The 23,889-nt window shown below is 44.6% G+C and overlaps 1 protein-coding gene across 3 annotated transcripts in view; it reads right to left on the bottom strand.

Annotated features, from left to right (window-relative positions):
* Window positions 1-23,889, bottom strand: part of MEI4 (meiotic double-stranded break formation protein 4) — a 342,427-nt gene that overhangs the window by 307,650 nt on the left and 10,888 nt on the right. For all 3 annotated transcript variants that reach the window (XM_077289852.1, XM_077289854.1, XM_077289853.1), the window contains exon 2: window positions 11,940-12,176. In XM_077289852.1, the coding sequence (XP_077145967.1) occupies window positions 11,940-12,171 (232 nt within the window). In that variant the 5' untranslated portion in view covers window positions 12,172-12,176. The remainder of the gene's footprint in view (window positions 1-11,939; window positions 12,177-23,889) is intronic.

Consider the following 23,889-nt stretch of genomic DNA (forward strand, 5'->3'; position numbering starts at 1 on the left):
GTATTCAAATCCATTGCTCAGACACTCATATTTAAGTCACATGCTGTCCATTTCCTTGTGATCCTCCTTGAGATGGTTCTACTCCTTCATTGGAGTCCGGCTGTGTTTAACCCCTCTGTGACCTTAGACGTACTATCCCGTCGAGGTGACCTGGGCCTATCTGACCCTCGACGGGATAGTACGTCATAGCCGATCGGCCGCGCTCATGGGGGGATATGCATATCGCAGCTGACATCCGGCACTATGTGCCAGGAGCGGTCACGGACCGCCCCCGGCACATTAACCCCCGGCACACCGCGATCAAACATGATCGCGGTGTACCGGCGGTATAGGGAAGCATCGCGCAGGGAGGGGGCTTCCCTGAGACCCCAGGAGCAACGCGATGTGATCGCGTTGCTCCGAGGGTCTCCTACCTCCCTCCTCGCCGCAGGTCCCGGATCCAAGATGGCCGCGGCATCCGGGTCCTGCAGGGAGGGAGGTGGCTTACCGAGTGTCTGCTCAGAGCAGACCCTTGGTAAGCCTGCAGCCCTGCACAGCAGATCGTCGATCTGACAGAGTGCTGTGCACACTGTCAGATCAATGATCTGTAATGTCCCCCCTGGGACAAAGTAAAAAAGTTTAAAAAAAATTCCCCACATGTGTGTAAAAAAAAAATAAAAAAAATATCCTAAATAAAGAAAAAAATATATATATTATTCCCATAAATACATTTCTTTAGCTTAATAAAATAAAAAAAACAATAAAAGTACACATATTTAGTATCGCCGCGTCCGTAACGACCCAACCTATAAAACTGCCCCACTAGTTAACCCCTTCAGTAAACACCGTAAGAAAAAAAAAAAAAACCGAGGCAAAAAACAACACTTTATTATCATACCGCCGAACAAAAAGTGGAATAACACGCGATCAAAAAGACTGATATAAATAACCATGGTACCGCTGAAAACGTCATCTTGTCCCGCAAAAAACGAGCCGCCACACAGCATCATCAGCAAAAAAATAAAAAAGTTATAGTCCTGAGAATAAAGCGATACCAAAATAATTATTTTTTCTATAAAATAGTTTTTATCGTATAAAAGCGCCAAAACATAAAAAAAAGATATAAATGAGATACCGCTGTAATCGTACTGACCCGATGAATAAAACTGCTTTATCAATTTTACCAAACGCGGAACGGTATAAACGCCTCCCCCAAAAGAAATTCATGAATAGCTGGTTTTTGATCACTCTGCCTCACAAAAATCGGAATAAAAAGCGACCAAAAAATGTCATGTGTCCGAAAATGTTACCAATAAAAACGTCAACTCGTCCCGCAAAAAACAAGATCTCACATGACTCTGTGGACTCAAAAATGGAAAAATTACAGCTCTCAAAATGTGGTAACGCAAAAAATATTTTTTGCAATGAAAAGCGTCTTTCAGTGTGTGACGGCTGCCAATCATAAAAACCCGCTAAAAAAACCCGCTATAAAAGTAAATCAAACCCCCCTTCATCACCCCCTTAGTTAGGGAAAAATAAAAAAATTAAAAAATGTATTTATTTCCATTTTCCCATTAGGGTTAGGGTTAGGGCTAGAGTTAGGACTAGAGTTAGGGCTAGGGTTAGGGTTAGGGTTAGGGCAAGGGTTAGGGCTAGGGTTGGGTCAAGGGTTAGGGATAGGGCTAGGGTTGGGGCTAGGGTTAGGGTTAGGGCTAGGGTTAGGGCTAGGGTTGGGGCTAGGGTTAGGGCTAGGGTTAGGGCTAGGGTTAGGGCTAGGGTTAGGGCTAGTGTTACGGCTAGTGTTAGGGCTAGTGATAGGGCTAGGGTTATTGCTAGGGTTAGGGCTAGGGTTAGGGCTAGGGTTGGGGCTAGGGTTAGGGCTAGGGTTAGGGTTAGGGCTAGTGTTACGGCTAGTGTTAGGGCTAGTGATAGGGCTAGGGTTATTGCTAGGGTTAGGGCTAGGGTTAGGGCTAGGGTTGGGGCTAGGGTTGGGGCTACAGTTAGGGTTGGGGCTAAAGATAGGGTTAGGGTTTGGATTACATTTACGGTTGGGAATAGGGTTGGGTGTGTCTGGGTTAGAGGAGTGGTTAGGGTTACTGTTGGGATTAGGGTAAGGGGTGTGTTTGGATTAGGGTTTCAGTTATAATTGGGGGGTTTCCACTGTTTAGGCACATCAGGGGCTCTCCAAACGGGACATGGCATCCGATCTGAATTCCAGCCAATTCTGCGTTGAAAAAGGAAAACAGTGCTCCTTCCCTTCAGAGCTCTCCCGTGTGCCCAAACAGGGGTTTACCCCAACATATGGGGTATCAGCGTACTCAGGACAAATTGGACATCATCTTTTGGGGTCCAATTTCTCCTGCTACCCTTGGGAAAATACAAAACTGGGGGCCAAAAAATAAGTTTTGTGGGAAAAAAAAGATTTTTTATTTTCACGGCTCTGCGTTATAAACTGTAGTGAAACACTTGGGGGTTCAAAGTTCTCACAACACATCTAGATAAGTTCCATGGGGGGTCTAGTTTCCGAAATGGGGTCACTTGTGGGGGGTTTGTACTTTTTGGGTACATCAGGGGCTCTGCAAATGCAACGTGACGCCTGCAGACCAATCCATTTAAGTCTGCATTCCAAATGGCGCTCCTTCCCTTTCCGAGCTGTCATGCGCCCAAACAGTGGTTCCCCCCCACATATGGGGTATCAGCGTACTCAGGACAAATTGGACCACAACTTTTGGGGTCCAATTTATCCTGATACTCTTGTGAAAATACAAAACTGGGGGCTAAAAAATCATTTTTGTGAAAAAAAAAAGAATTTTTATTTTCACGGCTCTGCGTTATAAACTGTAGTGAAACACTTAGGGGTTCAAAGCTCTCAAAACACATCTAGATAAGTTCCTTAGGGGGTCTACTTTCCAAAATGGTGTCACTTGTGGGGTTTTTTAATGTTTAGGCACATCAGGGGCTCTCCAAACGCAACATGGCATCCCATCTTAATTCCAGTCAATTTTGCATTGAAAAGTAAAATAGCGCTCCTTCCCTTCCGAGCTCTGCTATGCGCCCAAACAGTGCTTTACCCCCACATATGGGGTATCGTCGTACTCAGGACAAATTGCACAACAACTTTTGTGGTCTAATTTCTTCTCTTACCCTTGGGGAAATAAAAAAATGGGGGCGAAAAGATCATTTTTGTGAAAAAATATGATTTTGTATTTTTACGGCTCTGCATTATAAACTTCTGTGAAGCACTTGTTGGGTCAAAGTGCTCAACACACATCTAGATAAGTTCCTTAAGGGGTCTACTTTCCAAAATGGTGTCACTTGTGGGGGGTTTCAATGTTTAGGCACATCAGGGGCTCTCGAAACGCAACATGGCGTCCCATCTCAATTCCAGTCAATTTTGCATTGAAAAGTCAAATGGCGCTCCTTCCCTTCCGAGCTCTGCCCTGCGCCCAAACAATGGTTTACACCCACATATGGGGTATCAGCGTACTCAGGACAAATTGCACAACAATTTTTGGGGTCCAATTTCTTCTCTTACCCTTGGGAAAATAAAAAATTGGGGGCAAAAAGATCATTTTTGTGAAAAAATATGATTTTTTATTTTTACGGCTCTGCATTATAAACTTCTGTGAAGCACTTGTTGGGTCAAAGTGCTCACCACACATCTAGATAGGTTCCTTAGGGGGTCTACTTTCCAAAATGGTGTCACTTGTGGGGGGTTTCAATGTTTAGGCACATCAGGGGCTCTCCAAATGCAACATGGCGTCCCATCTCAATTCTAGTCAATTTTGCATTGAAAAGTCAAATGGCGATCCTTCCCTTCCGAGCTCTGCCCTGCGCCCAAACAATGGTTTACACCCACATATGGGGTATCAGCGTACTCAGGACAAATTGCACAACAATTTTTGGGATCCAATTTCTTCTCTTACCCTTGGGAAAATAAAAAATTGGGGGCAAAAAGATCATTTTTGTGAAAAAATATGATTTTTTATTTTTACGGCTCTGCATTATAAACTTCTGTGAAGCACTTGTTGGGTCAAAGTGCTCACCACACATCTAGATAAGATCCTTAGGGGGTCTACTTTCCAAAATGGTGTCACTTGTGGGGGGTTTCAATGTTTAGGCACATCAGGGGCTCTCCAAATGCAACATGGCGTCCCATCTCAATTCCAGTCAATTTTGCATTGAAAAGTCAAATGGCGCTCCTTTCCTTCCGAGCTCTGCCATGCGCCCAAACAGTGGTTTACCCCCACATATGGGGTATCAGCGTACTCAGGACAAATTGTACAACAAATTTTGGGGTCTATTTTCTCCTGTTACCCTTGGTAAAATAAAACAAATTGGAGCTGAAATAAATTTTGTGTGAAAAAAAGTTAAATGTTTATTTTTATTTAAACATTCCAAAAATTCCTGTGAAACACCTGAAGGGTTAATAAACTTCTTGAAAGTGGTTTTGAGTACCTTGAGGGGTGCAGTTTTTAGAATGGTGTCACACTTGGGTATTTTCTATCATTTAGACCCCTCAAAATGACTTCAAATGAGATGTGGTCCCTAAAAAAAAATGGTGTTGTAAAAATGAGAAATTGCTGGTCAACTTTTAACCCTTATAACTCCGTCACAAAAAAAAAATTTGGTTCCAAAATTGTGCTGATGTAAAGTAGACATGTGGGAAATGTTACTTATTAAGTATTTTGCATGACATATGTCTGTGATTTAAGGGCATAAAAATTCAAAGTTGGAAAATTGCAAAATTTTCAAAATTTTCGCCAAATATTCGTTTTTTTTACAAATAAACGCAAGTTATATCAAAGAAATTTTACAACTATCATGAAGTACAATATGTCACGAGAAAACAATGTCAGAATCGCCAAGATCCGTTGAAGCGTTCCAGAGTTATAACCTCATAAAGGGACAGTGGTCAGAATTGTAAAAATTGGCCCGGTCATTAACGTGCAAACCACCCTTGGGGGTGAAGGGGTTAATTAAACTGATAGGACTTGATGTGGAAAGGCACACACCTGTCTATATAAGACCTCACAGCTCACAGTGCATGTCAGACCAAATGAGAATCATGAGGTCAAAGGAACTGGCCAAGGAGCTCAGAGACAGAATTGTGGCAAGGCACAGATCTGGCCAAGGTTACAACAGAGTTTCTGCAGTACTCAAGGTTCTTAAGAGCACAGTGGCCTCCATAATCCTTAAACGGAAGACGTTTGGGACCACCAGAAGTCTTTCTAAACCTGGCCATCCAGCCAAACTGAGCAATCGTGGGAGAAGAGCCTTGGTGAGAGAGGTAAAGAAGAACCCCAAGATCACTGTGGATGAGCTCCAGAGATGCAATAGGGAGATGGGAGAAAGTTCCACAAAGTCACTACAGCCCTCCACCAGTCGGGCCTTTATGGCAGAGTGGCCTGATGGAAGCTTCTCCTCAGTGCAAGACATATGAAAGCCTGCATAAATTTGCTCAAAAACACATGAAGTACTCCCAGACTATGAGAAATACTATTCTCTGGTCTGATGAGACTAAGAGAGCCCAAACAGTGGTTCCCCCCCACATATGGGGTATCAGCGTACTCAGGACAAATTGGACAACAACTTTTGGTGTCCAATTTGTCCTGTTACCCTTGGGAAAATAAAAATTGGGGGGCTAAAATATCATTTTCGTGGAAAAAAATATATTTTTTATTTTCACGGCTCTGCGTTATAAACTTTAGCGAAACACTTGGGGGTTCAAAGTTCTCACAACGCATCTAGATAAGGTCCTTGGGGGGTCTAATTTCCAATATGAGGTCACTTGTGGTGGGTTTCTGCTGTTTAGGTACATCAGGGGCTCTGCAAATGCAACGTGACACCTGCAGACCAATCCATCTAAGTCTGCATTCCAAACGGTGCTCCTTCCTTTCCGAGCTCGCCGTGCACCCAAACAGTGGTTCCCCCCACATATGGGGTATCAGCATACTCAGGACAAATTGGTCAACAACTTTTGGGGTCCAATTTATCCTGTTACCCTTGGGAAAATAAAAATTTGGGGGCTAAAATATCATTTTCGTGGAAAGAAAAAATGACTTTTTTAATTTACATGGCTCTACATTCTAAACTTTAGTGAAACAATTGGGGGTTAAAAGTGCTCACCACACATCTAGATAAGTTCCTTAGGGGGTCTTCTTTCAAAAATGGGGTCACTTGTGGGGGGTTTCCACTGTTTATGCACATCAGGGGCTCTCCAAACGCGACATGGGTTCCGATCTCAATTCCAGCCAATTTTGCATTGAAAAGTCAAACGGCGCGCCTTCCCTTCCGAGCTCTGCCATGCGCTCAAAGGCTATGTGCACACGTTGCGGATTAGGCTTAGGAATTTCTGGTGCGGATTCTGTCTCTCCTGGCAGAAAACGCACCTGCGGTTTTTTGTGCGATTCCGCAGCGTTTTTTTGTGCGTTTTTGCTGCGGTTTTCTTGCGGATTTGTTGCGGTTTTTACCCCTGCGGTTTTCTATAATGGAGTGGGTACAAAAACGCTGCAGATTCACAAAAAAGAATTGACATGCTACTTCTTTTAGGCTATGTGCACACTTTGCGGGTGACCTCTACGGGTTCTCCCTCAGCGGATTGGATAAATCTGCAGGGCAAAACCGCTGCGGTTATCCCTGCAGATTTATCGCGGTTTGTTCCGCGGTTTCCCCTGCGGGTTTCCGCCTATACTATTGATGCTGCATATGCAGCAATATGCAGCATCAATAGTAATGTTAAAATTAAAAAAAGTTTATATACTCACCCTCTGACGTCCCGATCTCCTCGGCGCTGCACCCGGCGGTCCGGTTCCAAAGATGATGTGCGAGAAGGACCCTTCGTGACGTCACGGTCATGCGACCGCGACGTCACCGCAGGTCCTGTTCGCACAGCAACTCTGACCGGCCGGCCGCGTGCAGCGCTGAGAGGTGAGTATAACATGATTTTTTATTTTAATTCTTTTTTTACACACAAATATGGTTGCCAGGGCCTGGAGGAGAGTCTCCTCTCCTCCACCCCGGGTACCACCCGCACATTATCCGCTTACTTCCCGCAACGTGGGCACAGCCCCATGCGGGAAGTAAGCGGTTCAATGCATTCCTATGGGTGCAGAATCGCAGCGATTCTGCACAAAGAAGTGACATGCTGCGGAATGTAAACCGCTGCGTTTCTGCGCGTTTTTTCCCGCAGCATGTGCACAGCGGTTTGCGGTTTCCATAGGTTTACATGTAAATGTAAACGCAATGGAAACTGCAGCAGACCCGCAGCGGCAAAATCGCGGCGGTTCCGCGGTAAAAACCGCAAAGTGTGAACGTGGCCTTAAACCGCAGCGTTTCCGCAGCGGATTTTCCGCAAAGTGTGCACAGCATTTTTTTTTCTCATTGATTTACATTGTACTGTAAATCAATTGCGGATCTGCAGCGTTTCTGCACCTCAAAAAACGCTGCGGATCCGCAGCCAATCCGCAACGTGTGCACATACCCACACAGTGGTTTACCCCTATATATGGGATATGAGCGTACTCAGGACAAATTGAACAACAACTTTTGGGGTCCAATTTGTCCTGTTACCCTTGGGAAAATAAAAAATTTAGGGCGAAAAGATAATTTTTGTGAAAAAAAAGTTGTTGTTTTTTACGGCTTTACATTATAAACTTCTGTGAAGTACTTGGGGGTTCAAAGTGCTCACCACACAACTAGATTAGTTCCCTAGGGGGTCTATTTTCCAAAATGGTGTCACTTATGGGGGGTTTCCACTGTTTAGGCACATCAGGGGCTCTCCAAACGCGACATGGTGTCCGATCTCAATTCCAGCAAATTTTACATTAAAAAGTCAAATGGCGCTCCTTCCCTTCCGATCTCTGCCAATGCGCCCAAACAGTGGTTTACCCCCACATATGGGGTATCGGCGTACTCAGGACAAATTGTACAACGACTTTTGTGGTCCAATTTCTCCTGTTACCCTTGGTAAAATAAAACAAATTGGATCTGAAGTAAAAATTTTGTGAAAAAAAAGTTAAATGTTCAATTTTTTTTAAACATTCCAAAAATTCCTGTGAAGCACCTGAAGGGTTAATAAACTTTTTGAATGTGGTTTTGAGTACCTTGAGGGGTGCAGTTTTTAGAATGGTGTCACGAGAAAACAATCTCATAATCACCAGGATCCATTGAAACGTTTCACAGTTATGACCTCATAAAGTGACAGTGGTCAGAATTGAAAAAAATGGCCTGGTCAGGAAGTTGAAAACAGGCTTCGGGGTGAAGGGGTTAAGGAGTAAGTGACTATACAAGTTTTATAGCTGACTAAGCTATGGTAAGTGTTTTTGTTCCAAAATGTGTAGGACCTGAGAGTCCTGAGCCTCCATATTAGCAGATAACATCGCTAAGAATCACTAATTGTGGAAATTCTAAACAACAGGTGGCAATCTCCTTGCATCCTGGAGTTTTGCACAAAGGTGTTTGAAACTTAGGGCTCATTTCCACATGCGAGGCACACGTCCGTATCTCGCATGTGGAAACCAAGCTGTGGAGCCGGCACTCCAGAGCGGAGCGTGCGGCCCCATAGGAACAGATGGAGCTGCACAGCTCCGCTCCCCAGTGCCAGCTCCACAGCTTGGTTTCCACATGCGAGATACGGACGTGTGCCTCGCATGTGGTAATGAGCCCTTAGAAGGAGTCTGCCAACATAAAATAATTCTTCAAACAAAGCATAGCACCCTGCAGGCGACATAGCCCTGATAAAAATCATACCTTTTATTGTTGAAATTTTGTGTTGTTTTAGCTAGAAACTATTATTTATACAAATATGCTAAGAAGTAAGATTGTGCACCCTGGGCATGGCCAATCGATTCAGTGTAACTTGCCAGCTACTTGCTTTTCAACTATCTCTGCCCTCATTTTTCTTGACAGACATTGCTGGTTTTACAGGAGCCATAGGATGGTGGCTAAAGATGTAAAAGAAGCAGGTCATGTAATGGATACACTGAGCATCTTATTAGCATATTTGAGTAAAGAACCATTTATATCAAGCACCACAATGGATTTGGAAACAATTGGTAAGCTTTGATAAGTATTATGTCACCTACATAGGGCTATGCTTTGTTTGAACAGTTATTTTGGTACTGATAGACTCCCTTTAACTACCACAGGCTTAAGCAAAGAAACCGAATTGAAGTCTCCACAGTGAACATAACACTGCAGAGAGCACTGAATTTGGTCATATAACATATGACTGTCTGAAGGGGTTCTAAGCTGATTGAAAGTTTTAACTATGTGCATTGCGTGTCCAGCATTGGTGATGCTATCGGAATAGAAGCCTTCCCAGGAGTCTATTATAGTACTAGATGGTGGCCCGATTCTGATGCATCGGGTACTTTAGAATATCTATGTATGTATATAGCAGCTACATAGTATATAGCACAGGCCATGTAGTATATAGCAGACAAATACTACGTGGCCTGTGCTATATACTATGTGGCTGCTATATACATACATATTGTAGAATAACCGATGCGGTAATACAGGCCACACAGTACATAACTGTGGCCACGCAGTATATAACTGTGGCCACGCAGTATATAACACAGCCCACGTACTATATAACACAGCCCACGCAGTATATAGCAGCCACGCAGTATACAGCAGCCACGTAGTATATAGCACAGCCCACAGAGTTTATAACACAGCCCACGTACTATATAACACAGCCCACGCAGTATATAGCAGCCATGCAGTATATAACACAGGCGACATAATATATAGCACAGCCCACGCAGTATATAACACTGGCCACGTAGTATATAACAGCCACGCGGTATATGACACAGTCCACGTAGTATAAAACACAGCCCACGTATTATACAGCAGTGTGGGCACCATATCCCTGTTAAAAAAAATATTTAAAATAAAAAATAGTTATATACTCACCCGCCGGGATCCAGCGAAGCTGTGCCGAGATGCCCAGGATGCATTGCGAAATTACCCAGATGACTTAGCGGTCTCGCGAGACCGCTAAGGCTACTTTCACACTAGCGTCGTTTGCAATACGTTGCAATGCGTTGTTCAGGAGAAAAAACGCATCCTGCAAAGCTGTCTGCAGGATGCGTTTTTTTCCCCATAGACTAACATTACCGACGCATTGCGACGTATTGCCACACGTCGCAACTGTCGTGCGACGGTTGCGTCGTGTTTAGGCACACCGCCGCCACAAAAAAACGTTACATGCGTCGAGACCACCAGTTTCGACTGCGCATGCGGGCCGAAACTCCGCCCCTCCTCCCCGGACCTTGCAATGGGGCAGCGGAAGCGTCGTAAGACTGCTTCCGCTGCCCACGTCGAGCATTTTTTTCACAGTATGCGTCGGTACGTCGGGCCGACGCTAGTGTGAAAGCAGCCTAAGTCTTCTGGGTAATTTCACAATGCATCTCTGGGAACGGAAGATGGCGGAGGCCGCGCGCGTCTCGGCGGACTACGGAAGGTGAGAATAGCAGGTTTTTTGTTTTTTTATTATTTTTAACATTACATCTTTTTACTATTGATGCTGCATAGGCAGCATCAATAGTAAAAAGTTGGGGACACACAGGGTTAATAGCAGCGTTAACCCTGTGTGAGCGCTGACTGCAGGGGAATATGGAGCGGGTGTCGAGCACTGACTGGACGGAAGTAGGGAGGGACTAATCGGACTGTGCCCGTTGCTGATTGGTCGTGGCAGCCAGGACAGGCAGCTGGCGAGACCAATCAGCGACACAGGATTTCCGGGACAGACAGTCAGACGGAAGTGCCCCTTAGACAATTATATAGTAGATATGTATGTCAGGCCAAAATGTTGTTTCACGCATTTTCAAGATATACACATTGTTCTTCAGCTGTGCATAATAAATAGCAGTGACGATGTTCATTCACCTGATACAGTGCTTCAAATACCCTGCAGAGACATAGACCTGTAAGATTATATCTTGTCCACATTCAGGCAATTAATAAAAATCAGCAGCACTAGGAATAATCCCACAGGGAATAAAAAGAAATATTGGTGCCTGAAGTGTCAGGTCCAAGCCCAAGGCCTTTTCAACAAGCTGAAAAAAAGCAATTGTTCTGGAAAGCTTGCACACGTAGTTTGGAGCTCTGCAGATTTTTCCGCAGCGGATTTGAGAAATCCGCAGGTAAAAGGCACTGCGTTTTACCTGAGGATTTACCGCAGATTTTATGCGGATTTTGTGCGGATTCCACCTGCGGTTTTACATCTGTGGATTCCTATTATGGAGCAGGTGTAAACAGCTGCGGAATCCGCACAAAGAATTGACATGCTGCGGAATGTAACGCGCAGCGTTCCTGCGTGTTTTGTTCCGCAGCATGTGCACTGCGGATTGCGTTTTCCATAGGTTTACATTGTACTGTAAATGCATGGAAAGCTGCTGCGGACCCCCATCTGCAGATCCTCTGCGGATACGCAGTGAAATCCGCAACGTGTGCACATAGCCTCAATCACCCAAAATACAGCCATTTTTAAACCCAGTTGTTGGATCTTTGTCAAGTAAAGCATTGAAAATGTGCAAGTCTGATTTGTGCAAACATTCTGTTACAGCATTTGGGTTTCTCCATTAAAAATAAATGAATGCAAAGCACATTAGCTGCATATTTTGCCTCCTTTGTCTTATACAGCCAATATAAAGTTCTATTATTACCAAAAGAACTTAATGTCAAAAATATTTCAATAATGCTATGGTGTATTCAGAGATCTGTGCCCCCTGGTATCAGTAACTATTCTGCCACTGAAATGGACATCTGCAATAAGGGCATTGCGGTTTCCATCTTTTAATTAGCGGAATGTCAGACTGTGCCACCTTGACTCCAGTCACCCTGCCCTCACTGTTCCAAGCTGCTGAATATTCAACATTAACATATTTGTAAAATATGACTGATTAAATAAACCATACAATTATCAGCGGCACTCGCATATTTACCATTTTCTAGTTCTGGTGAATTGTGAAACTTGTGTAATAGTAGTTCCTGACGCAAATGTAAAACTTCAGCTTCTAGTTCCTTCACCTTCCAGTGCACCTCCCGATCAGTCACACTTTTAGCCAGTTCTTCAGTGTACTGCCTGCTACTCTTTCCTTCAGGTTTATTCCTTATAATTGCTATCGCCAAAGCCATTTTTGCTGTCATCTGAAGACTGCTTTGCATATCCATCATATGTTCTTGGAAAAGAAAACATACATCCTGTCAGAGCACATTTATCATCAATCTTCTAAATTATATATATATTATAATAATCAGCCACACACTGACTAATATCTTCTCAGGTCACAGAATGCTTTCTTCAGTTGCTCCTCTTTTACTGCGTATAGCAGTGGGGCAATGATTTGACCCTATTGGTAAAAAATATATTATAATGTTCATCTGAGCTAGTAAATATCAAATAAAAATAAAATCAAAGAAACCATTGGTTACCATCCTGTGGTCCCTTTATTCCAATAATTAATCAATGTGGGTCTGGGGACAAACCTCGACCAATCACACATTAACCCCTTAAGGGCCTGCTGATTTTTAATTTTTCTATGTTCGGTTTTTAACCCCTTCATGACCTTGCCGTTTTTTGCAATTCTGACCAGTGTCCCTTTATGAGGTAATAACTCAGGAACGCTTCAACGGATCCTAGCGATTCTGAGATTGTTTTTTCGTGACATATTGGGCTTCATGTTAGTGGTAAATTTAGGTCGATAATTTCTGAGTTTATTTGTGAAAAAAACGGAAATTTTGCAAACATTTTGAAAATTTCGCAATTTTCACATTTTGAATTTTTATTCTGTTAAACCAGAGAGTTATGTGACACAAAATAGTTAATAAATAACATTTCCCACATGTCTACTTTACATCAGCACAATTTTGGAAACAAATTTTTTTTTTGCTAGGAAGTTATAAGGGTTAAAATTTGACCAGTGATTTCTCATTTTTACAACAAAATTTACAAAACCATTTTTTTTAGGGACCACCTCACATTTGAAGTCAGTTTGAGGGTTCTATATGGCTGAAAATACCCAAAAGTGACACCATTCTAAAAACTGCACCCCTCAAGGTGCTCAAAACCACATTCAAGAAGTTTATTAACCCTTCAGGTGTTTCCCAGCAGCAGAAGCAACATGGAAGGAAAAAATGAACATTTAACTTTTTAGTCACAAAAATGATCTTTTAGCAACAATTTTTTATTTTCCCAAGGGTAAAAGGAGAAACTGGACCACGGATGTTGTTGTCCAATTTGTCCTGAGTACGCTGATACCTCATATGTGGGGGTAAACCACTGTTTGGGCGCACGGCAGGGCTCGGAAGGGAAGGAGCGCCATTTGACTTTTTGAATGAAAAATTGGCTCCAATCTTTAGCGGACACCATGTCGCGTTTGGAGAGCCCCCGTGTGCCTAAACATTGGAGCTCCCCCACAAGTGACCACATTTTGGAAACTAGACCCCCCAAGGAACTTATCTAGAAGCATAGTGAGCACTTTAAACCCCCAGGTGCTTCACAAATTGATCCGTAAAAATGAAAAAGTACTTTTTTTTCACAAAAAAATTATTTTAGCCTCAATTTTTTCATTTTCACATGGGCAACAGGATAAAATGGATCCTAAATTTTGTTGGGCAATTTCTCCTGAGTACACCAATACCTCACATGTGGGGGGTAAACCACTGTTTGGGCACATGGTAAGGCTCGGAAGGGAAGGAGCGCCATTTGACTTTTTGAATGAAAAATTATCTCCATCGTTAGCGGACACCATGTCGCGTTTGGAAAGCCCCTGTGTGCCTAAACATTGGAGCTCCTCCACAAGTGACCCCATTTTGGAAACTAGACCCCCCAAGGAACTCATCTAGAGGCATAGTGAGCACTTTAAACCCCCAGGTGCTTCACAAATTGATCCGCAAAAATGAAAAAGTACTTTTTTTTCACACAAAATTTCTTTTAGCCTCAATTCTTTCATTTTCACATGGGCAACAGGATAAAATGGATCCTAAAATTTGTTGGGCAATTTCTCCTGAGTACGCCGATGCCTCATATGTGGGGGTAAACCACTGTTTGGGTGCACGGCAAGGCTCGGAAAGGGGAGGCGTGCCATTTGACTTTTTGAATGGAAAATTAGCTCCAATCGTTAGCGGACACCATGTCGCGTTTGGAGAGCCCCTGTGTGCCTAAACATTGGAGCTCCCCTACAAGTGACCCCATTTTGGAAACTAGACCCCCCAAGGAACTTATCTAGATGCATAGTGAGCACTTATAACCCCCAGGTGCTTCACAGAAGTTTATAACGCAGAGCCGTGAAAATAAAAAAATAATTTTTCTTTCCTCAAAAATGATTTTTAGCCCAGAATTTTTTATTTTCCCAAGGGTAATAGGAGAAATTGGACCCCAAATGTTGTTGTCCAGTTTGTCCTGAGTACGATGATACCCCATATGTGGGGGTAAACCACTGTTTGGGCGCACGGCAGGGCTCGGAAGGGAAGGCACGCCATTTGGCTATTTGAATGGAAAATTAGCTCCAATCATTAGCGGACACCATGTCGCGTTTGGAGAGCCCCTGTGTGCCTAAACATTGGAGCTCCCGCACAAGTGACCCCATTTTGGAAACTAGACCTCCCAAGGAACTAATCTAGATGTGTGGTGAGCACTTTGAACCCCCAAGTGCTTCACAGAAGTTTATAACGCAGAGCCATGAAAATAAAAAATAATTTTTCTTTTCTCAAAAAATATTTTTTAGTCCACAATTTTTTATTTTCCCAAGGGTAACAGGAGAAATTGGACCCCAAAAGTTGTTGTCCAGTTTCTCCTGAGTACGCTGATACCCCATATGTGGGGGTAAACCACTGTTTTGGCACACGTCGGGGTTCGGAAGGGAAGTAGTGACGTTTTGAAATGCAGACTTTGATGGAATGCTCTGCGGGCGTCAGGTTGCGTTTGCAGAGCCCCTGATGTGCCTAAACAGTAGGAACTCCCCACAATTGACTCCATTTTGGAAACTAGACCCCCAAGAAAACTTATCTAGATGTGTAGTGAGCACTTTGAACCCCCAAGTGCTTCACAGAAGTTTATAACGCAGAGCCGTGAAAATAAAAAATGTGTTTCCTTTCCTCAAAAATATTTTTTTAGCCCAGAATTGTTTTATTTTTGCAAGAGTAACAGGAGAAATTGGACCACAAAAGTTGTTGTCCAGTTTCTCCTGAGTACGCTGATACCCCATATGCGGGGGTAAACCACTGTTTTGGCACACGTCGGGGTTCGGAAGGGAAGTAGTGACGTTTTGAAATGCAGACTTTGATGGAATGCTCTGCGGGCATCAGGTTGCGTTTGCAGAGTCCCTGATGTGCCTAAACAGTAGGAACTCCCCACAAGTGACTCCATTTTGGAAACTAGACCCCCAAGGGAACTTATCTAGATGTGTGGTGAGCACTTTGAACCCCCAAGTGCTTCACAGAAGTTTATGACGCAGAGCCGTGAAAATAATAAATGTGTTTCCTTTCCTCAAAAATATTTTTTTAGCCCAGAATTTTTTATTTTTGCAAGAGTAACAGGAGAAATTGGACCCCAAAAGTTGTTGTCCAGTTTCTTCTGAGTACGCTGATACCCCATATGTGGGGGTAAACCACTGTTTGGGCACATGCCGGGGCTCGGAAGGGAAGTAGTGACGTTTTGGAATGCAGACTTTGATGGAATGGTCTGCGGGCATCATGTTACGTTTGCAGAGCCCCTGATATGCCTAAACAGTAGAAACCCCCCACAAGTGACCCCATTTTGGAAACTAGACCCCCCAAGGAACTTATCTAGATGTGTGGTGAGCATGTTCAACCCCCAAGTGCTTCACAGAAGTTTACAACGCAGAGCCGTGAAAATAAAAAATCATTTTTCTTTCCTCAAAAAAGATGTTTTAGCAAGCAATTTTTTATTTTCACAAGGGTAACAGGAGAATTTGGACCCCAATATTTGTTGCCCAGTTTGTTGTGAGTACGCTGATACCCCATATGTGGGGGTAAACCACTGTTTGGGCACACGTCAGGGCTCGGAAGGGAAGTAGTGACATTTGAAATGCAGACTTTGATGGAATGGTCTGCGGGCGTCACATTGCATTTGCAGAGCCCCTGATGTGCCTAAACAGTAGAAACACCCCACAAGTGACCCCATTTTGGAAACTAGACCCCCGAAGGAACTTATCTAGATGTGTGGTGAGCACTTTCAACCCCCAAGTGCTTCACAGAAGTTTATAACGCAGAGCCGCGAAAATAAAAAATAATTGTTCTTTCCTCAAAAATTATGTTTTAGCAAGTAATTTTTTATTTTTGCAAGGGTAACAGGAGAAATTGGACTCCAACAGTTGTTGCCCAGTTTGTCCTGAGTACGCTGGTACCCCAAATGTGGGGGTAAACCACTGTTTGGGCGCACGTCGGGGCTTGGAAGGGCGGGAGCACCATTTGACTTTTTGAACGCAAGATTGTTGTGGATTCTGTTTTTGGGCTCCCTCTGGTGGTTACAACTGGTACTGGGTGACTTTGGTGGGTTGCGGTCTCTGGTTTCCACCTGTCCATCAGAGGCTGGGTGTTTCCTATTTAACCTGGCTTTCCTGTCATTCCCTTGCCGGCTATCAATGTATCAGTGTGTCTCTGTTACCTTTGCTACCTGCTCCTAGGCCTTCAAGACAAGCTAAGTCTGGATTTCCCTGTTTCATGTTTGCTTTCATGTTTTTAGTCCAGCTTGCAGATATGTAATTCTCTGCTGCTGGTTGCTCTAGTAGGCTGAAATTACCACTCATGTACCATGAGTTGGCACATGAGTTCAAGTAATTTCAGGATGGTATTTTGAAGGGTTTTAAGCTGACCGCGCAGTTCACCTTTTGTATCCTCTGCTATCTAGCTTAAGCGGGCCTCATTTTGCTGAATCTGTTTTCATAACTACGTTTGTGCCTTCCTCTCATTTCACCGTCATTATATGTGGGGGGCTGCTATTTCTGTGGGAATATTTCTCTGGAGGCAAGATAGGTCTGTGATTCTTCTGATAGGGGTAGCTAGATCTCCGGCTGGCGCGAGACGTCTAGAGTCCCCCCAGGAACGTTCCCCGGCTGCTGTTAGTTGAGTGTTGAGGTTCAGGATCGCGGTCAGCTCAGGTTCCATCACCCTAGAGCTCGTCCTGTTTTTGCCCGTGTTATGTGTTTAATTCCCTGCCATTGGGAACATGACAGTATAGCCGGCCCACAAAGTGTTAATTGTTTGGGCTGAAGCAGGAGAAAAAGAAGTGTTGAAGGGAATTTTTTTTTTTTTTCCCTCAGAGTTTTGCTGCCTAGCCCTTAATTGCTGTCTAGCTGCTTCTTACCTCCTCTTAACCCTTGAATGGCTCTGACCTTAGCTGTTTAACATGGATGTCCAGAGTTTGGCTTCCAGCCTGAATAATCTTGCTGCAAAAGTTCAAAACATACAGGATTTTGTTGTTCACACTCCTATGTCTGAACCTAGAATTCCTATTCCAGAGTTTTTTTCTGGAGATAGATCTACCTTCCTGAATTTCAGGAACAATTGCAAATTGTTTCTTTCTTTGAAATCTCGCTCCTCTGGAGACCCTGTTCAGCAGGTCAAGATTGTAATATCTTTCCTGCGGGGCGACCCTCAGAATTGGGCATTTGCATTGGCACCAGGGGATCCTGTATTGCTCAGTGTGGATGCGTTTTTTCTGGCACTGGGATTGCTCTATGAGGAACCTAACCTGGAGATTCAGGCTGAAAAGGCTTTATTAGCCCTCTCTCAGGGGCATGATGAAGCGGAAGTATATTGTCAAAAATTTCGGAAATGGTCGGTGCTTACTCAGTGGAATGAGTGCGCCCTGGCTGCAAACTTCAGAGATGGTCTTTCTGAGGCCATTAAGGATATTATGGTGGGGTTCCCTGCGCCTACAGGTCTGAATGAGTCTATGGCTATGGCCATTCAGATTGATCGGCGTTTACGGGAGCGCAAACCTGTGCACCAGTTGGCGGTGTCTTCTGAACAGGCACCTGAGACTATGCAATGTGATAGAATTCAGTCCAGAAGTGAACGGCAAAATTATAGGCGGAAAAATGGATTGTGTTTTTATTGTGGTGATTCAGCTCATGTTATATCAGCATGCTCTAAACGCACAAAAAAGGTTGATAAATCTTTTGCCATTAGTACTCTGCAGTCTAAGTTCATTTTGTCTGTAACTCTGATTTGTTCACTGTCTTCCATTTCCGTCGATGCCTATGTGGATTCGGGCGCTGCCCTGAGTCTTATGGATTGGTCATTTGCCAAACGCTGCGGTTTTAGTCTGGAGCCTCTGGAAGTTCCTATTCCTTTGAAGGGAATTGACTCTACACCATTGGCTATGAATAAACCGCAGTACTGGACACAAGTGACCATGCGCATGACTCCCGTTCATCAGGAGGTGATTCGCTTCCTTGTACTGTATAATTTACATGATGTACTAGTGCTTGGTCTGCCATGGTTACAAACTCATAATCCAGTCCTGGATTGGAAAACAATGTCTGTGTTAAGCTGGGGATGTCAGGGGGTTCATGATGATGCACCTCTGATTTCAATCGCTTCATCTACTCCTTCTGAGGTCCCTGCGTTTTTGTCTGACTATCGGGATGTTTTTGAGGAGCCTAAGCTCAATTCGCTTCCTCCTCATAGGGATTGTGACTGTGCTATAGAATTAATTCCTGGCAGTAAGTTCCCTAAGGGTCGTTTATTTAATCTGTCAGTGCCAGAGCATACTGCTATGCGGAATTATATTAAGGAGTCCTTGGAAAAGGGACATATTCGTCCATCTTCGTCCCCTCTGGGAGCAGGTTTTTTTTTCGTGGCAAAGAAAGATGGTTCCCTGAGGCCTTGTATAGATTATCGCCTTCTGAATAAGATTACAGTCAAATATCAGTATCCATTGCCATTATTGACTGATTTGTTTGCTCGCATTAAGGGGGCTAGGTGGTTCACTAAGATAGATCTTCGCGGTGCGTATAATCTTGTGCGGATAAAGCAGGGTGATGAGTGGAAAACTGCATTTAATACGCCTGAGGGCCATTTTGAGTATTTGGTAATGCCTTTTGGACTTTCTAATGCTCCTTCAGTCTTTCAGTCCTTTATGCACAATATTTTCCGTGAATATCTGGATAAGTTTATGATTGTGTATTTGGATGATATTTTGGTGTTTTCTGATGACTGGGAGTCTCATGTTCTACAGGTCAGGAAGGTGTTTCAAGTCCTGCGGGCCAGTTCTCTGTTTGTGAAGGGCTCAAAATGTCTCTTCGGAGTCCAGAAGATTTCTTTTTTGGGGTACATTTTTTCTCCTTCTACTATTGAGATGGATCCCGTCAAGGTTCAGGCGATTTGTGACTGGACACAACCTACATCTGTTAAGAGTCTTCAGAAGTTCTTGGGTTTTGCTAATTTTTATCGTCGGTTCATTACTAATTTTTCCAGTGTTGTTAAACCTTTGACTGATTTGACTAAAAAGGGTGCTGATGTTGCTAATTGGTCTCCTACGGCTGTGGAGGCCTTTCAGGAACTTAAGCGCCGGTTTTCTTCTGCTCCTGTGTTATGTCAACCAGATGTTTCACTTCCTTTTCAGGTTGAGGTTGATGCTTCCGAGATTGGAGCGGGGGCGGTTTTGTCACAGAGAAGTTCCGATGGCTCGGTGATGAAGCCATGTGCGTTCTTTTCTAGAAAATTCTCGCACGCCGAGCGCAATTATGATGTGGGTAATCGGGAGCTTTTGGCCATGAAGTGGGCATTTGAGGAGTGGCGTCATTGGCTTGAGGGTGCTAGACATCGTGTGGTGGTCTTGACTGATCACAAAAATCTGATTTACCTTGAGTCTGCCAGGCGTCTGAATCCTAGACAGGCTCGTTGGTCGTTGTTTTTTTCTCGTTTCAATTTTGTGGTTTCATACCTGCCAGGTTCAAAGAATGTGAAGGCAGATGCTCTTTCCAGGAGTTTTGTGCCTGACTCTCCTGGAGACTCTGGGCCTACTGGTATCCTTAGGGATGGGGTAATATTGTCCGCCGTCTCCCCAGACTTGCGACGTGCATTGCAGGAGTTTCAGGCGGATAAACCTGATCGTTGTCCACCAGAAAGACTGTTTGTTCCGGATGATTGGACCAGTAGAGTCATCTCCGAGGTCCATTCTTCTGTGTTGGCTGGTCATCCTGGAATATTTGGTACTAGAGACTTGGTGGCCAGGTCTTTTTGGTGGCCTTCCTTGTCAAGGGATGTGCGCACCTTTGTGCAGTCTTGTGAAGTGTGTGCTCGGGCTAAGCCTTGCTGTTCTCGGGCCAGTGGGTTGTTGTTATCCTTGCCTATCCCGAAGAGGCCTTGGACGCACATTTCCATGGATTTTATTTCAGATCTCCCTGTCTCACAGAAAATGTCCGTTATCTGGGTTGTGTGTGACCGCTTTTCTAAGATGGTTCATTTGGTACCCTTGCCTAAGTTGCCTTCCTCCTCTGAGTTGGTCCCTTTATTTTTTCAGAACGTGGTTCGTTTGCCTGGGATTCCGGAGAATATCGTTTCTGACAGGGGATCCCAGTTTGTGTCTAGATTTTGGCGGACGTTTTGTGCTAAGATGGGCATTGATTTGTCTTTCTTGTCTGCATTCCATCCTCAGACGAATGGCCAGACGGAGCGAACTAATCAGACCTTGGAAACTTATTTAAGGTGTTTTGTTTCTGCTGATCAAGATGACTGGGTTGCCTTTTTGCCACTGGCCGAATTTGCCCTTAATAATCGGGCTAGTTCTGCTACTTTGGTTTCTCCTTTCTTTTGTAATTCGGGGTTTCATCCTCGTTTTTCCTCTGGTCAGGTGGAGCCTTCGGATTGTCCTGGAGTGGACGTGGTGGTGGACAGGCTACATCAGATTTGGAATCAGGTGGTGGACAATTTGAAGTTGTCTCAGGAGAAGACTCAGCAGTTTGCTAATCGCTGTCGCCGCGTGGGTCCCCGACTTCTTGTTGGGGACTTGGTGTGGTTGTCTTCTCGTTTTGTCCCTATGAAGGTCTCTTCTCCTAAGTTCAAGCCTCGGTTCATCGGTCCTTATAAGATCTTGGAGATTCTTAACCCTGTATCTTTTCGTTTGGATCTCCCAGAATCGTTTGCTATTCATAATGTGTTCCATCGGTCGTTATTGCGGAGGTATGAGGTGCCCGTTGTTCCTTCGGTTGAGCCTCCTGCTCCGGTGCTGGTGGAGGGAGAATTGGAGTATGTTGTTGAGAAGATCTTGGATTCTCGTGTTTCCAGACGTAAACTCTAGTATTTGGTTAAGTGGAAGGGTTATGGTCAGGAGGATAATTCCTGGGTGGTCGCCTCTGATGTTCATGCGACTGATTTGGTCCGCGCCTTCCATAGAGCTCATCCTGATCGCCCTGGGGGTTCTCGTGAGGGTTCAGTGACCCCTCCTCAAGGGGGGGGTACTGTTGTGGATTCTGTTTTTGGGCTCCCTCTGGTGGTTACAACTGGTACTGGGTGACTTTGGTGGGTTGCGGTCTCTGGTTTCCACCTGTCCATCAGAGGCTGGGTGTTTCCTATTTAACCTGGCTTTCCTGTCATTCCCTTGCCGGCTATCAATGTATCAGTGTGTCTCTGTTACTTTTGCTACCTGCTCCTAGGCCTTCAAGACAAGCTAAGTCTGGATTTCCCTGTTTCATGTTTGCTTTCATGTTTTTAGTCCAGCTTGCAGATATGTAATTCTCTGCTGCTGGTTGCTCTAGTGGGCTGAAATTACCACTCATGTACCATGAGTTGGCACATGAGTTCAAGTAATTTCAGGATGGTATTTTGAAGGGTTTTAAGCTGACCGCGCAGTTCACCTTTTGTATCCTCTGCTATCTAGCTTAAGCGGGCCTCATTTTGCTGAATCTGTTTTCATAACTACGTTTGTGCCTTCCTCTCATTTCACCGTCATTACATGTGGGGGGCTGTGTCATGGATCCCAATGGCTGGGGATCGCACTGGACAAGCAAAATAACATAAATAACGGACGAGCTCTAGGGTGATGGAACCTGGGCTGACGCTGCCCTACTCCTGACAAACACAACTAGAAATAGCCAGGGAGCGTGCCTACGTTGATTCTAGACGCCACGCGCCAGCCTAAGAGCTAACTAGCACTGCAGAGGAAATAAAGACCTAGCTTGCCTCCAGAGGAATGAACCCCAAAAGGTATAGTTGCCCCCCACATGTATTGACGGTGAAATGAGAGGAAGGCACGCACATAGAGATGAAAATAGATTTAGCAAAATGAGGCCCGCTATAACCAGAAAGCAGAATGATACAAAAGGGGTCTGAGCGGTCAGCAAAAAACCCTAATCAAAAACCATCCTGAGATTACAAGAACCCATGTGCCAACTCATGGCACATGGGGAGAACCTCAGCCCACTAGAGCTACCAACTAGCATAGAGCAAGCTGGACAAAAAAAAAAACAAACAACTGAAAAACAGAACTTAGCTTATCCTGAGAGATCTGGGAGCAGGTAGTCAGGAACCAAACTGAGCACATCTGAGTACATTGATAGCTGGCAAGGGAATGACAGGAAAGCCAGGTTAAATAGGAAACACCCAGCCTCTGATGGACAGGTGGAAACCAGAGACCGCAACCCACCAAAGTCACCCAGTACCAGCCGTAACCACCAGAGGGAGCCCAAAAACAGAATCCACAACAGTACCCCCCCTTGAGGAGGGGTCACCGAACCCTCACAAGAACCCCCAGGGCGATCAGGATGAGCTCTATGGAAGGCGCGGACCAAATCAGTCGCATGAACATCAGAGGCGACCACCCAGGAATTATCCTCCTGACCATAACCCTTCCACTTAACCAAATACTGGAGTTTACGTCTGGAAACACGAGAATCCAAGATCTTCTCAACAACATACTCCAATTCTCCCTCCACCAGCACCGGAGCAGGAGGCTCAACCGAAGGAACAACGGGCACCTCATACCTCCGCAATAAAGACCGATGGAACACATTATGAATAGCAAACGATGCTGGGAGATCCAAACGAAAAGACACAGGGTTAAGAATCTCCAAGATCTTATAAGGACCGATGAACCGAGGCTTGAACTTAGGAGAAGAGACCTTCATAGGGACAAAACGAGAAGACCACCACACCAAGTCCCCAACAAGAAGTCGGGGACCCACGCGGCGACGGCGATTAGCAAACTGCTGAGTCTTCTCCTGAGACAACTTCAAATTGTCCACCACCTGATTCCAAATCTGATGTAGCCTGTCCACCACCACGTCCACTCCAGGACAATCCGAAGGCTCTACCTGACCAGAGGAAAAACGAGGATGAAACCCCGAATTACAAAAGAAAGGAGAGACCAAAGTAACAGAACTAGCCCGATTATTAAGGGCAAATTCGGCCAGTGGCAAAAAGGCAACCCAGTCATCTTGATCAGCAGAAACAAAACACCTTAAATAAGTTTCCAAGGTCTGATTAGTTCGCTCCGTCTGGCCATTCGTCTGAGGATGGAATGCAGACGAGAAAGACAAATCAATGCCCATCTTAGCACAAAACGTCCGCCAAAATCTAGACACAAACTGGGATCCCCTGTCAGAAACGATATTCTCCGGAATCCCAGGCAAACGAACCACGTTCTGAAAAAATAAAGGGACCAACTCAGAGGAGGAAGGCAACTTAGGCAAGGGTACCAAATGAACCATCTTAGAAAAGCGGTCACACACAACCCAGATAACGGACATTTTCTGTGAGACAGGGAGATCTGAAATAAAATCCATGGAAATGTGCGTCCAAGGCCTCTTCGGGATAGGCAAGGATAACAACAACCCACTGGCCCGAGAACAGCAAGGCTTAGCCCGAGCACACACTTCACAAGACTGCACAAAGGTGCGCACATCCCTTGACAAGGAAGGCCACCAA

This window comes from Ranitomeya variabilis, chromosome 2 (assembly GCF_051348905.1).
Source record: "Ranitomeya variabilis isolate aRanVar5 chromosome 2, aRanVar5.hap1, whole genome shotgun sequence".
In the NCBI taxonomy this organism is placed as follows: Eukaryota; Metazoa; Chordata; class Amphibia; order Anura; family Dendrobatidae; genus Ranitomeya; species Ranitomeya variabilis.